This window comes from Hypanus sabinus, chromosome 11 (assembly GCF_030144855.1).
Source record: "Hypanus sabinus isolate sHypSab1 chromosome 11, sHypSab1.hap1, whole genome shotgun sequence".
Taxonomy (NCBI): Eukaryota; Metazoa; Chordata; class Chondrichthyes; order Myliobatiformes; family Dasyatidae; genus Hypanus; species Hypanus sabinus.
Genome location: NC_082716.1, coordinates 55924802 through 55941182, shown reverse-complemented (window position 1 = coordinate 55941182; position 16381 = coordinate 55924802). Strand labels below are relative to the sequence as shown.

General features: G+C 40.9%; 1 protein-coding gene across 1 annotated transcript in view; it reads left to right on the top strand.

Annotated features, from left to right (window-relative positions):
- Window positions 1–16381, top strand: part of il12rb2 (interleukin 12 receptor, beta 2a) — a 74181-nt gene that overhangs the window by 18842 nt on the left and 38958 nt on the right. Inside the window, exons 2-8 of the mRNA XM_059983519.1 lie at window positions 1506–1612; window positions 3591–3875; window positions 4480–4594; window positions 7802–8022; window positions 10469–10611; window positions 13037–13184; window positions 16055–16134. Of these exons, the coding sequence (XP_059839502.1) occupies window positions 1543–1612; window positions 3591–3875; window positions 4480–4594; window positions 7802–8022; window positions 10469–10611; window positions 13037–13184; window positions 16055–16134 (1062 nt within the window). The 5' untranslated portion in view covers window positions 1506–1542. The remainder of the gene's footprint in view (window positions 1–1505; window positions 1613–3590; window positions 3876–4479; window positions 4595–7801; window positions 8023–10468; window positions 10612–13036; window positions 13185–16054; window positions 16135–16381) is intronic.

Below are 16381 nucleotides of genomic sequence, written 5' to 3'. Positions count from 1 at the left end.
TCTCAGTCATCCACATTCATCCCAACTTACCTTAACAGGGTTTGAGTTTCTCTTCTCCTAACCTACCCCCCTTGAGCTTCACATCCAACATATAATTTTTCGCAACTTCTAGAACCTTTAAAGGGATCTATCACCAAACACGTCTCCCCCCCACCCCATTTTCCACAGAGATCGCTCCTTTCATGATTCCCTTGCATGTTTGTCCCTCCCCACTAATCTTCTCCTGAATTATCCCTGAAATTGGCCGAAGTGCCACACCTGCCCATTCTGTCCCTGGGCAAGCAATGTTTGACAAAGAGACAGTTCATGACGCAATTGATCCCTTGAATTATCCATGTTGTGCAGATGAAAGGCTTCTCTGTATTTGGATGCAGCTGGGGAGCACAAGCAGTTTCCTTCCATGCTGCAGTGGATTGGAATAAGTGTGAGTTATGATGGAGAAGATCACGTGCCGGTGCGAAGGCACAAGGGAACAGTGTTTCTGTATGGTGTACATACCCCCTCTTCACTTGACAGCACATGTCATTCATGATGGCCTAAACTCTGAAGTTACACATATAAAAATAAAACTTCAGCATCTGTAACTTTCATAAACAGTTTTTATTTTCATGCATCTAGTGTCTGTATGAAACTTTTAAAACCTGGGTTGTGCTGATGGCCCCCCCCCCCACTTCTTACAGCCACCAACTGGTTAATGGCCAAGCCTACCCATCTTACACCTGTTCCCTTTGAGGAAAGTGCTGTCAAAGGGTTGGTGAACCAACCAAAATGTGAGGTCTGCTGCAGAGTGGTACTGAGTGTCCATAATCTGAGGCAGAGTCGCTTTAGGTTGTACAGAATTAACTCTTGCTTGCTCAAGGACCTGGACCAATTGCAGTTTGCCTACTACAACAACAGAACTACAACAGGGTGGCTCTCCACTCTGCTTTGGAGCACCTAGACAATAACAAGACGTACGTTGGGCTGCTGTTTATTAATTACAGTCCAGCGTTCAACACTGTCATCCCTTCAGTACTAATAGCCAAGCTTCAATATCTGGGCCTCTGTACCTCCATCTGTAACTGGAGAAACTTTGGTCAGTGCAAATCAGAAATAACATCTCCTCCTTGCTGACATTCAACACAGGCACACCTCAAGAATGCATGCTTAGCCCACTGCTCTACTCTCTCTACACTCATGAGTGTATGGCTAAGCTTAGTTGAAATAGCAGTTATAAATTTGCAGATGAGCACACTGTTATTGGTAGAATCTCAGATGGCAATAAGGTGGCTCACAGGAGTGAAATGGTTTAGATGGTTGAGTGATGTCACAATAGCCACGTCACCTCAGCAAGATCAAGGAACTAGTTGTGGATTTAAGGAAGGACAAGTGGAAACCACACGCCAGACCTCATTGAAGGTTCGGTGGTGGAAAGGATGAGCAGCTTAAGCTCCTAGATGTCAACACCTCAGAGGCAGCAGAAGTTGATCATATGGAACTGAGAGTGTTATACTATTTCTTTTCAGGGAGAACCTACAATCTCAACTTCTTTTGTGATGTTTGATGGAGTTTGTTGGAATATGTTGGATAGCTAGCCTAATCACCATCTTGCTGTGCAAGTCCAAGGGAACTGGTAAGCTTAATATAAACTGACTTGATTGTGTATGTAGATAACTGAGAGTAAATCATCAGCCTCATGCCTATTAAAGTTTCTTAACCTTTTTTTGAGTTTCTGTCTTCATCAAACGCTGTAATTGGACAAGCAAGAGTAATCCTTTGTAAGTAAGTAATTGAATTTCAAGAGCATTAGTTCAGTACTAAATCCTATTCTCCACTATACTCTCACATGCAGCAAACCACAGACATTTACATAAAATTCCCAAAATATATTCAGTCACCTTCCTAAGAACAGTTCAATGACATTAAGAGTAGTTTACCAGTTTAAAATACTAACTGACTTTCACCACAGATTCTGCATGAGCTACTAACCGTTTACCAATTTTCAGTTTTTACTTCTGAGTTTTGGCAGCTGCAGTATTTAGCTACTGTTGAATGAAGAGCCGATTGTCAAAAAGGCTGCAAGTGCCCTCACAGAGTCTCTTGCTTGATCAATTAATTCAGCACAAGAACCTAGAGCCTCTCTGTAAATTAGGTGCCATTCCATAACAGTAATAGGCATCTGTTAGTCTCGTGAGACCATGGATTTGCACCTTGGAAGGTTTCCAGGGCGCAGGCCTGGGCAGGGCTGTATGGGAGACTGGCAGTTGCCCAAGCTGCAAGCCTCTCCACGCCACCGATGTTGTCCAAGGGAAGGGCACTAGGACCCAAGCAGATTGGCACTGGTGTCGTCGCAGAGCAATGTGTTGTTCAGTGCTTTGCTCAAGGACACAACACGCTGCATCAGCTGAGGCTCGAACCAGTGACCTTCAGATCACTAGACCGATGCCTTATCCATTAGGCCACGCACCAATGCATAATAGATTTGCCACCAAGCCATTCACAGAAAAATATTATTAATTATTACCTAGAAGCATTATAAAATAATTTGCAAACTAGGATACCCAGAAGAGAGCTCCAATTGCACTGACCATAAGTTATTAATAACTGTTAGCTTGAGTAAGGATAATTTGATCAGAGTCTGTAACTCCTGTGTTGTTTTACAGAATATAGTTTATTAAATGGAAAGAAATGATCTACCCCAGAAAAAGAATCTATGGTAAATTATCTATAACTTTGGAATTCTCTAAAGGTTTCATAATAATTTATGGATTTCTGAGTTGCAGATTTTCTCCTCAGGTAGGGAGAATAATAAAGTAATAGAGCATGGAGACAAGCTGCCTGGCCCAGCATACCCTCAGCATACTCCCTGCTCGACACTGTTGCTCGTGTTTGGTCCATAATCCTTGAAGCCCCTCTCTTCCATGTAGATGTCAAAATGCCTCTTAAATGTTGCAATTGTACTCACAAAGGTCTCTTTTAAATCTCTCCTGGTATCTTATATTTGTGCCCTCTAGTTTTGGACTCCCTAACCCTTGGGAAAAGACTATGACCATGCACCATATGCATCCCCCCCTCCCCCATGATTTTAGAGGTTTCTGTTAGAGGTTTCTGCTCATTCTCCTACGCTCTAAGGAATAAAGATTCAGTGTGGACAACCTCTCCCTATAACTCAGGTCCTCAAGACTAGGCAGCATCCTCCTCTGTACCCTCCTCAGTGTGACACTGTCCATCCTATAACAGGATGACCAAAACTGTCCACAATATTCAAGTACTAATCCATAAATCTGTCCAAAATGTATCACCTCACACTTAGCTAAATTGAAATTAATTTGCCATTCCTCAACTGTCTCCCTGAATGATCAGAGTTTATTTGTAATTCATTGTAACCTGCTTCACTATCAACAAGGCCCCCTAACAGCAATGATAAAATAGTGGAAATAATTGTTGTTAATTCTACCAGAAAAATCTTAACCATTTCCTAAAACAGTGATTAACATGTGAGTTATTGAAAGAAGCCCAGAACAATCATGGTGGGAATGTTATTTGCTGATGTCTTCAAACTGCTTTTTAATCTACTAACTACATGACTTAAGAGATGAGTTTTTTTCCAGAATCTTGTGCTAACGGGGAAATGCGAGTCAGCCCTGCTTCAGTAATCAGATTTGGATCCAGCATTAACATATCATGCATTTTAAAAGGATCATCCTGCAATGAGTGTGCAACCCAACAACTCTGTATTATTGAAAACAACGTCAAGCAGCTGGTTGCAATGCAGATCTCTGCTAATGAAGTTACTGTGCACATACCAAAATTTGAAAACAATAAGTCCAGTTTTGCATGTAAACTGCACTGCATCACTGAATATTTGATCTGCGGAATTGATGTCAAGGCTGGCTGTAAGTAGCTTTAATTTCACTCATCACCTCGACTAATTGCTAACTTTCTTAGATTTTTTTTTAACTGATATCAGTATAAATTTGGAAAGTTTTCCAAGACAATGGTGTAATGGAAAAGTAAAAGTTACTTCGCCAGACTTCAGTACACAGACTGCTAGTTCTTGAGCATCTGCCTTTGCAGCAGAAGTCACAGGACAAGAGAGTCATAGTCCGATGGACTCACCTCTTTTCTCTTCCTGTGGCCCCTCTGCCTCACTTGATCCCTTGACTTCCCCTTCATCCACCCTGACTCCCAGATATAATGCTTAAAGGGTTTTTGAATGATTGTTTGATCTGCTTTCATTTTTGCTTCAAAACCTTTAACTTTTTCTTTATATTTGCAAACACTAATTGAGCTAATAGATATTTTCATTATTTCTCATCGTTCTTCGAGACTTTCTGTTGTTAATTTCATACCTGTTTGTTCAGCTTTACTGGCACAAGATAACTTTCATGTCTCCGAAATAGTGTCTAATAGCATAATGCACTTCTGCAGTTATGATAAACACAGTAATTAATTTTAGAAATAACTCTACATCAAAAATTCCAAATTCTATGATTTCAGATCCTCCAGATCCACCCCAAAACCTGACATGCATTCAGAAAGGCAGGACTGGTGACATAACTTGTACCTGGGAACCAGGGCGTGACACAGTTATCAACACAAAAACTGTTCTGTGGTAAGTTGCTTCTCTATTGAACATGTAACTGAATGCTTAGAGAAAAACAAAAAGACAAAGGAAGCATTGAATGAGGAAAGGTCATTCTGCTTTGAGGTATAAATTGGAAACACATGTTCTCAGGGAAACATATGGAGGAAATGTGACAAATGTTCAGGGGATATTTGTGTGGGGTTCTGAGTAGGTACGTTCCAACGAGACACGGGAAGGATGGTAGGGTACAAGATCCATGGTGTACAAAGGCTGTTGTAAATTGAGTCAAGAAGATAAGAAGAGCTTACGAAAGGTTCAAAAAACTAGGTAATGATATGAAACTAGAAGATTATAAGGCTAACAGGAAGGAGCTTAAGAATGAAATTAGGAGAGCCAGAAGGGGCCATGAGAAGGCACTTGGCGAACAGGATTAAGGAAAACCCCAAGGCATTCTACAAGTATGTCAAGAACAAGAGGATAAGACATGAGAGAATAGGACCAATCAAATGTGACAATGATTAAGAGTGTATGGAACCGGAGGAAATAGTGGAGGTACTTAATGAATACTTTGCTTCAATATTCACTACAGCAAAGGATCTTGGTGATTGTAGGGATGACTTGCAGTGGACTGAAAAGCTTGAGCATGTAGATATTAAGAAAGGGGATGTGCTGGTGCTGTTGGAAAGCATCAAGTTGGATAAGTCACCAGGACCAGAGGGGTTGTACCCCAGGCTACTGTGGGAAGCGAGGGAGGAGATTGCTGAGCCTGTGGCAATGATCTTTGCATCATCTATGAGGATGGGAGAGGTTCTGGAGGATTGGAGGGTTGCAAGTGTTATTCCCTTATTCAAGAAAGGTAGTAGGGATAGCCCAGGAAATTATAGGCCAGTGAGTCTTACTTCAGCGGTTGGTAAGTTGGAGAAGATCCTGAGAAGCAGGATTTATGAACATTTGGAAAGGCATAATATGATTAGGAATAGTCAGCATGGGTTTGTCAAAGACGGGTCATGCCTTACGAACTTTATTGAATTTTTTGAGCATGTGACTAAGCACATTAATGAAGGAAAAGCAGTGGATGTAGTGTATGTGGATTTTAGCAAGGCACTTGATAAGGTAACCCATGCAAGGCTTATTGAGAAAATATGGAGGCATGGGATCCAAGGGAACATTGCTTTGTTGATCCAGAACTGGCTTGTTCACAGAAGATGGGTCATATTCTGCATGGAGGCCGGTGACCAGTGGTATTCCTCAGGGATCTGTTTTGGAACCCCTACATTTTGTGATTTTTATGGATGAGGAAGTGGAGAGATGGGTTAGTAAATTTGTTGATGACGCAAACGTTGGGGGTGTTGTGGATAGTGTGGAGGACTGTCAGAGATTACAACGGGACATTGATAGGATGCAAAACTGGGCTGAAAAGTGGCAGATGGAGTTCAACCCAGATAAGAGTGAGGTGGTTTATTTTGGTAGGTCAAATATGATGGCAGAATATAGTATTAATGGTAAGACTCTTGGCAGTGCAGAGGATCAGAGGAATCTAGGGGTCCGAGTCCATAGGACGCTCAAAGCTGCTACACGGGTTGACTCTGTGGTTAAGAAGGCATGCAGTGTATTGGCCTTCATCAATTGTGGGATTGAGTTTAAGAGCCGAGAGGTAATGTTGCAGCTATCTCGGACCCTGGTCAGACCCCACTTGGAGTACTGTGCTTAATTCTGGTCACCTCACTATAGGAAGGATGTGGAAGCCATTGAAAGAGTGCAGAGGAGATTTACAAAGATGTTGCCTGGATTGGGGAGCATGCCTTATGAGTATAGGTTGAGTGAACTCGGCCTTTTCTCCTGGAGAGATGGAGGATGAGAGATGACCTGATAGAGGTGTACAAGATAATGAGAGGTGTATTGATCATGTAGATCATCAGAGGCTTTTCCCCAGGACTGAAATGGCTAGCATGAGAGGGCATATTTTTTAACGTGCTTGGAAGTAGGTACTGAGGAGATGTCAGGGGTAAGCTTTTTATGCAGAGTGATGAGTCGTGGAATGGGCTGCTGGCGGCGGTGATGGAGGCAGATACAATAGGGTCTTTTAAGAGGCTCCTGGATGGATACATGGAGCTTCAAAAAATAGAGAGCTATGGATAAAGCCTAGGTAGTTCCAAGGTAGGGACATGTTCGGCATATGTTTGTGGGCCGAAGGGCCTGTATTGTGTTGTATGTTTTCTATGTTTCTACTAAATGTACAGAAGTAACCTGCATTGGAAACTAATGTAACACACACAAAATAGTGGTGGAATGCAGCAGGCCAGGCAGCATCTATAGGAAGAGGTATAGTCGACGTTTCGGGCCGAGAGAAGGGTCTTTTTCCTATAGATGCTGCCTGGCCTGCTGCGTTCCACCACTATTTTGTGTGTGTTGCTTGAATTTCCAGCATCTGCAGATTTCCTCATGTTCAGAAACTAATGTATTGATTTAATTTCCTGAGAAGAAAATATTCCATAAATTCTCCCAGATCTCAACTTCTGACATGTCCATGATTAAAAACCTGATTTGAGATTTTCTCAAACTTTACATCTTCTCCCAGTCCTAGTTACCTCCTTGATGAAAGGTTTATGATCTACAGTACCCTGGATCAATGAGAAACAGGAGGAAACTCTTTTTTCCCTAGAGCAAGTGAAAATAAATCCATCTTCTCCTCTCCCTCAACTGCTCTGCATTTTTGTGTATATCATTGCTTCCGTCCCCTCGTAGCACTCATGGGCCTTTATGCTTAGCACACCATTCTATTCTCCTTCGACAATTTGTGTAAAGAAACTTCTCCTCAAACTTGATAGCTTTAAATCAATGGAGTCTTGTCACTATCAAGAACTTCTGTTTCCATCAACAACTGGCGTACGACACTAGTTACTAAGTCAGTCTCTGACTGCTGCCTTCCATCGTGCTGTTCAATGTGCATGTATATTCAGCTATCTTGGCTCCATGTCCATTTAGAAATGTGGCATAAGCTTGAAGCTACACTTTAAATCTTGTGTTACAGCAGATGTCAGTTGTGTGGGTGCAAAACGCTTCAATGAAAATCATTTCTGCAACAGCTCTGAGAAATTCTGAAATTGAACTCAATTTGGTTATTGCAATGGCTGTTCGTTCTTGTTCTACATGCATAAATAGAAGGTCTGCATCCTTTGTAATTTCAAATATTCAGATATATTTTAACAATCACAACTGTATATTTTTTTTCAGGTTCAGAAATGAGTCACATAGTTTTGTTGCCTCAGCTACCTCTGCAGAACCATCAACCGGAAAATGTACAAGACACAGAAAGACACATCAAGGCTCAGGTTTTGCTTGTGAATTTGGTCACAGTTTTGATCCATTCTCTACCTATATGGCTTGGGTAACTGCCTCAAACCAGCTGGGAAATCGATCTTCGGCAGTCATGAACTTCACTCTGGATGAGATTAGTGTGTAATAGATTTTTTTATTTAAGTGTGTACTGTGCACCATGAATCATGTTGAGCCCATGGTCTGAGTGACTAGTTCATTGGCATCCTAGAACTTTACCAATACATATCAATACCGCTTAAGTATCACAATAATGATAACTTTCCCTTGAATAAATATTGCAGGTAGCTCAACCACTAATATAATTGCCACATTTTCTAGTTGAAGTAGGGGCGAATATGTGCAATATTACACACAGTTTAGTTTACACATTCTGTGTTATGTTCAACCATTACATAAGTGTAGAAATAAAAGAAGTCATTTGCAACTTGTATGGGAATAAATCACCATACAAAATATGTTCAAGTAATGGGTGAGGTTGAAACAGGTCTATTACCAGTGCTGACATTCAGCTTTTTGTCAATAAGGTGCGGCAATGAATATGGTAGATAGAATGCTGAAATAAATAATCAACATAAGACTCAGTTTCTTGTTAAGAGATATTGATAAAGCTAAAAGGCCAGAGTTAAATTTACCACAGACTGAATTCAACTTTGATTTTGGGCAGGTCATTTCATCTTTAAAACATATTTATTTATTTTTAGCGAGGAGGAGGAAGAAGAGTTTGATTCTTGCGGGAGTCTGGTGCTATCGAGAATCAAGCCTAGTTAGTTTTTCTTTACGAGTTAGACCAGGGTTCCATGAGAGATCGTGATTTTAAACAAATGCATTTTCTCACTTTGCGCAATGCATGATGCTACTGCTTGCAGTGACAGAGCAGCCCCATTAGCAATCTTGTTAGAGGTCTGCCAGTCCAGTATGGCAGTACGCAGAAGGACCATGGTTGAGTCCGTTCTGAGTTTTTGACACAAGATAGGAGAGGCTGTGGATAATTGGGGAGGACAGTAGGCTGATGAGGAGCATGAAGATAATTGGGGAGGACAGTAGGCTGATGAGGAGCATGAAGTGCTGATTATTTTTAATAACTATCAGAATCTCAAAACCAACAGAATAAAGCTTTTGTTAATAAAGTCACTGTTAGTAAAAAGATTCAGGAAGCAAGTTATTTAGTAGCGGAACTTACTACCCAGAAAAGGAAAAGTCACACAGTTGGTGAGAACCTAATAATGCCAGCATGTAAAATTATAATGGGCAAAAAATGCTAGGACAAGATGCAGTACGAGAAATTGAAAATGTTTCACTCTCAGATAGTATGATAAGTCGACATAGTGATGATATCACATGATGCTGAAGAGGTTTTGTGTGATTTTTAGGTTTTTAGTAACTTTACTATTCAACATTGTCAAAATTTCATGTGGTAAATAGCATTAATTAAAATCAATTTACAACCTTTATTTAGATTAAATCTACGGAGCCTACTTTTAGAAAAATAAAATCCCATTTTGGCTTAATCCAGCTATTTAACAGAAATTTATTATGTTTGCCTAATGAGTTTTTAAAAAATTTTAAATACACTGGACAACAAATCAGCAACAGGATGTTGTGGTGAATTTGTAGGTCCGGTTGAATGGTCAGGCTACATTACACCAATTGTCTTGTTCTTCATCAGTCATCTTGTGGTTATTTACTTGATAAGAGCCCAGCTTTTTCAGGGTACCTACTCACCCTGGGCCGATTCCTTTTCAGTATGACAGCAGCACTATACTCACTGTCCGTAACACCGCTGACATTTATGGCAGCAGTAAAGGTCCTTCATCTCTGGTGGAGTTCAGGACTTTGTTCATCATGTCAGTAGCTTCCTCTTGGTTTTCACTACTGCTGGTCATCCAGGTCCAGGAATACCATCTCACTCAGATGTAGAAGGATTCTTTATTGCTGTTTCTGTAGCAATTTTGTTTTACCCGTCAGGGTTGTTGGCCCTGAGCTGAACCCCTGAACCTGGAGGACCGGTGGACCACTCTTATTCTGGTCTCTACCCTTTGACCTGTTTGGCATTGGTGACCTTACCAAGAGCCAAAGCATAGAACCCTGACTCCAGCCAACATAGCTCTCGGGGTCATTTGAGGCACACAAGCCTCCAAGCCCAATGACAAGGTTGTGGTCATCTTGGAGGAGCATAGCACTATTTCCCTGGATTAATGTAGTGGGATACTAGTGCAAATATGTAATTTGTCTTGACGTCTTTCCCTTGAAGGGGGATAACCTGCAGGGAAAGGGGCGACAGTGGGTGTGACTATCCCACGGGATATTCAGACAGGTGTAGAACATGAGACATGCTGCTACGGTGATGGCACTAAAAGAGTTAAATCTCTGAGCTAACTTCATTGATAAAGTTGCTGTCAGGCATTCCTATTGAATGTTCAATATGCATTTACTCCAGAGTTTGCTTTCTCGGCCTTTATGTGTTGTACTACATATAAAAAGCTCAGTGATGCTTGTAATTTTATATACAGTATTGGTATCATTGCAGTAACTATGGCTTCAATCTATTTGTTTTGTTCTCAGTGAAACCCAATCCTCCCAATATCAGTCGGATAGAATGTAGCAACAGTACTCCCTTGGTTTGCACCGTATACTGGGAAGATGGACAGAATGCAAAGTTGTTTGAAATCCAGTATAAAATTGCAAACAGCAGCAAGGGGGGAAAGGTAACACTTAACTTTGTTTGCTCCACCTCCAGTATTTTTATTTGATAGCTTACTACAGTTTTATTTTATGAAAACTATTTTTTTCATCAGTATTCCACAGGACAGATTTTCATGTTTTCAATGCTCCGCTGGTGTTTCTATGCATTTGGATGAAGTGGTACATTTTGCTTCCCCTTCCTATCATTCTCACTCCCACTGAGGCCAATCACATATAAAATGGCCGATCAATCACTTGAAATTTCAAAGAAACTAATAGAGATATTTTGAGGAATTTTGTGCATTTCTCAGTTTGTAGCACTTTGGAAGTCTTTTATGCAAGATTATATTTTAACGTGTTGCCACATAAATTTGTTACATGCCTTTTTAGATTTGCTATAGATTGCGAATTCCCCTGCTCGTTTTTCTCCAGGCATGGCCCTGTAGCCATAAACCGTTGTTTGTATCCCTCACATGCGGAGAGGGTTTCCAGTGTTGGGGAAGTCTAAGATCAAAGGGCACAGCCTCAGAATAGAAGGACTTCCTTTTAGAACAGGGATGAGGAGGAATTTCTTTAGCCAGAGGGTGTTGAATCTGTGGAATTCATTGCCACTAGCTGCTGTGGAGGCTAAGTCATTGGATATATTTAAAACAGAGATTGAAGGATTCATGATTAGCAAGGGTGAAGGCAAGAGAATGGGTTGAGAGAGAAAATAATCAGCCATGATTGAATGGTGGAGCAGACCGATGAGTTAATTAGCTTAATTCTGCTCCTATGTCCTATAGTCTAATGCTGATTCTGATACATACATGTGCAGCATGCAGTCTCCTGGTTGGCATATCTGGGTGCTCCTCTGACTACTCTTCTAACCCTTTCTGGTACGGGTAATGCCGTTATCTATAGACTCTGCTCTATGCCTTCAGTCACTCTCATTTATTCTGGTAGATGATAGCAACTAGCAGGTTTTTCAAGTACGTAACAAATTCTACTCATGTCCCTTGTTTGCATCAACCATTTTAGACAGACCACTATGCTCCTACGGTTACATCTTCAGCACCTGCATGATGGAAATAGTCAGACTCAGGTACAAGCTTTTGAGGACTGAAGTGCAACTTAAGTCATCAAGAGGTTTTGTACTTGTACTTTGGCAGATCTACTGACATTGATGAGATTACTGAAATCCCAAAACCTGTGCACTGAAGCCCAAGTTTCCACTGAGCTGATTAAATTGGTAAATTGGTTTATTATTGTCAGGTGTACCAAGGTCCTGTGGAAAAAATTCCTTGCATACTGTTTGTTTCATTGAGGCAGTACAAGGCAAAACAATTACAGTGCTGAATATAGCGGAAGTGCAGTGCAGCTAGACAATAAAGTGCAAGATTATAATGAGGTAGATTATGAGGTTAAGAATCCATTTTATCAGACTGGGGAACTGTTCAATGGTTTTATAAGGGCAGGGTAGAAACTATCTTTGAGCCTGGTGATAGGTGCTTTCATGGTTTTGTTCTGCCCAATGGGAGAGTGGAGGAGAGGGAATACCTGTGCTGGATGGGTTCTTCGATGAAGCTGGCTGTTTTACTGAGGCAACGAAAAGCGTACACAGAGTCCATGCTAGGGAACCTGGTCTCCTTGATCTACTCAGCTGTGTCCACAACTCTGAGCAGTTTCTTGCATTAATGGGCAGAACAGTTACATAGTAAGTTATGATGTATCTGGATAAGATGCATTGTTAAAAACTGGTGAAGGTTAAAGGTGACACACTGGAGTTTTTGTAATCTCCTGAGGAAGTAGAGGCACTGGTGAGCTTGCTTGACCATGTTTTCAATATGGTGGGACCAGGACAGGCTAATCATGATGTTCGCACATAGGAGCTTGAAGATTTCAACCTTCTCAAATTCTGGGCCATTGATGTAAAGCCATTTCTGAAGCCAATCACCAGCTCTTTTGTTTTGCTGACATCGAGTGAAAGGATGTTATCATGACACCATGTCACTGGGCTCTCTACCACATCATGTGCCTGAGAAGACGTGAACAATTCTAATCTTGGGCAAGATGAATGCATTGAGCTGAGAGTACCTCCATTTGATAATTGATTTCACTTTCAGCCTCAATATTCAGTGGAGTGATGGGTAAAGCTTACCATCCATTGTAGTGGCATAACGTAGGACCTCCGTTTGCATTATTAAAAGCTTTGTGCTTATCAAAGGCTGACACTGGAGTTACCTGAGTAAAAGCTCACTCCAGTAATCCATTGCCCACTGTTTTTGGTACCATACTGCTTCCTCCAACATTGGCAAGGGACTCCAGAATTCCCCATCACTTTTAAGAAAGTAGCCTGAATTGTGAGGCACAGCAAAGTGGGTGTACCTTTCACAGCAGATAGATGAGGCCGGAGAGATCATGGTGAATGTAACCTTCATATTGGAATATACTCTGGTTTGATTTCAGGAAACCCTGGGCAATGCGACAAGTTACAAAGTGTCTGGTTTGGAGCATTATGTGGATTACACGTTCCTGATTCGTTCTAAGTTACATCATACCCGAGGCCTGTGGAGTAATTGGAGCTCTTCATTTGTCACCAAGACTCCAGAGGCAGGTACAGTATGCCCCTAGAGTTGTGTTTGCATGTATCATGAAGCCATTCCGTACTTTTAAGGATGTAAAAGAAAATGAAGCACAAAAATACAGTAGTCTAGTTTTTGTTATTTTGAGTAAGCAATCTGATACAAATGCTTACAGAATATGAAGATTCCTCAGCTTTGATACTTGATTTCCGTTGAATTAAAACCATGCAAAGCACTGGTGAGAAGTGGCTATCCTAATCACTACCCAGTAACCCTAACTGCAGAGTGCAGGTAGGACACCAGGCCAGGAGGCATTCATGCTCCTCGCAGTCAAATTATCTGCCAACATATACAGGAAGCCAGACAACATCTGTGGCAAGGAAAAATGGCTGTCCAGATAGCATCTGTGGCAAGAGAAAACATTTAATTTTGGTTTTAAAATATCTTCATTTGAACTTCATGTGATCAATCTGCTGAGTGTTTCTAGCATCCAATGTTTCATTTCAGATTTGCAGTCTCTTTTGATTTTCAGTTTACTTATATAAAATCAACTACAGTAATCTGGCATCCACTGAACATTGGTGGTGCCAGTCTGGCAGATATTTCTGATATAGAACATAGAAATCTACAGCACATCACAGGCCCTTCGGCCCACAATGTTGTGCCGACCATGTAACCTACTCTGGAAGCTGCCTAGAATTTACTGCATGGCCCTCTATTTTTCTAAGCTCCGTATGCCTATCTAAGTCTCTTAGATTGTATCCGTGACCATTAATTATTCCTCTTATTAGTACTGTAAATACTCTTATAAAACTTTTTTGAACAAGATGGTGCCTGTGTACAGTGTTCCTTCAGTCGATATCTCCTGGATAGATCATGAAACCATATATTTCACTTCTTTTGTGTCTTTTACGTTTGTTTTTTGTCTTGGAAGTGATTGTGGAATGCTGGAGACTGTGATTTGCAGTTTGGGTGTTCCAGTGCTCTGAGTCCTGAAGGCAGAGGCAGTGTACAGAAGCCTCATGGTGGGCAGGGTGTGAGCCGATGCTCGACTTCATCTCGTCGATTAACTCTTCCATTCATTCCTGATTAAAGTGATGAGGGAGACAGAAGCATCGAGGCGAGTGTGGGGGGGAGCACTGGCTGCCTGTCTTTCCATGGCTCTGCCATGGAGAAGGAAAGGGCTGCTACTGGGCCAAGAGTTTCTGCATTTTGGACATGAACTTGGACTATAGACTTTTTTCATTCTTACAGTTTTTTTTATATTCTATGTTTTTAGCCCGATTTTTACTTGTTTTTTTTTGTGTGGGTTGGGGGATTTGGGAGTTGATGTGTCTGTTCCATTTTGTTCAGTGTTTTTTGTGGGAGGAGGGATTTGTGGGGGGGGGGGTCGATGTGCCTGGTCCATTCTGTTAATTTTTTTTGTGCTAGGGGAAGGATTTTTTATGCTAGAGGAGGGATTTGGGGGTCAATGTGCCTGTTCCATTTTTGTTCGCTTTTTGTGCAGGAAGGGGGGATTTTGGGGGTTGATGTTCGTGCTGCCTTTCTGTTCTTTCTTGGTTTCATGGCTACCCAGGGAAGAGGAATTTCAAATTGTATACATTGATCATAAATGAACCTTCGGACCTTCGAACTAAAACACACTTTTTTAATTGTTTAGTACTAGTGTACATTCCATCTAGGCTTGTTATGATCATTATCATCTGTCACTGTCTTTCCAGACAGACAGATGCCAGCCTGTGGTGTAATATAATTTCCACTGAACCTGGTAGTTGAAATGGAGTGTGAAGAGCAACACTCCGGTGAATGCATAAGGACCATTGAAGATAATACCCTAAAATCCTAGAGGGTGTTTTTCACTCAGCAGTGTTAGCCAGTTTCCTCTGTGTAGATAACTCATTCTTACTTATTCACATCTTGCCTCCTGACTCAAAAGGCAAGAAAGCAGAATGCTAACATCATTACTTTCTTTGTGAGGCATGAAGGAATGATTTGACCAAATGTGTGAAACACATTGAAATAATTGCTTTCATTATTAAGTCTCACTTGGTGCCAGAGTAAAAGAGTTACATGATGGTAGTTGACAAGTTTGAATTCCGTTTGTGCAAACCTACTTAACGTCATCGTTTTTTTTATTATTGATGTGAGAGTCAGTTATGTATACTTTAAGGAAGTGTGAATTCAGTACAGGGAGGAATGAAAGTGTTTAATTTTTCTTTTCAGTATTTTTAATATTTGGTGTAAGCTTGAGGTGAGTATTGAAATTGAGTTCAAACAAGTTTAATCATTAAAACAAAATCTTGAGCAAGAAAAATATTAATTACCAATAAATAAGTGTAAAATTGAAATCTGGTAAACATATTTTTCCAAGAGTTCTGGGATTTTCTGCTGTTCAGGAATTATCAACTCCTGGATTTAGTTTATTACTGTGATATAAATGTTATTGCCTGTATTTAACCATATAAACCAATTAAGTTAATTTACTTTTTTTTAAGATAAAGTAAATTAATTAATTGGACCACATTTAAATATATCAATCAAGGTTGGGTGTCACAAGTGGCATAGGCAGCAATCCTGAGATCACATCCCTGGGGGTCCTGCCCTTTAACTGAGCACCCAAGTCCCTGAACTCCCTTCATCACACAGATCGATGTAGTAGATAAACCTGAATGAAGGTTGCTTAACAGGATTTATGTTTCACTGTTGGCCAACTCTGCAGCAATCCTGAAAGGCTAATCATGTGATACTATGATGTCCTAATCACTCTGCCCTTACAGCTGCTCTGTAGCTTTCAGATAGTATGACAGCTTGTTATTCCTTTCAAAATATGGATTTTGTATTTCTAGAACCTGCTCCATCACGACTATTTAACTTCAGTAGCTTCTTTGCTTTCTTTGCACAGCACCTATTGGACATCTGGATGCCTGGTACACCATAGACTCATCAGATCCAAGCAACCCAAGAGCCACTCTCTTGTGGAAGGTAAGAGACTTTAGCTACTACACTCACTGGCCAGGTTATTAGGTGCCTCCTATACCTAATGATGATGAGTCCACTGAGTGTATGTCTGTGATCTGCTGCTGCAGCCCGTTCACGTCAAGGTTTGACATGTTGTACATATAGAAATGTTGTGCAGAAGAGCACACTATTGTTGTAGTGCATGATTATTTGAGTTACTGTCAGTTTGAACCAATCTGGCAATTCTCCCTAACCTCTCTCATTAACAAGG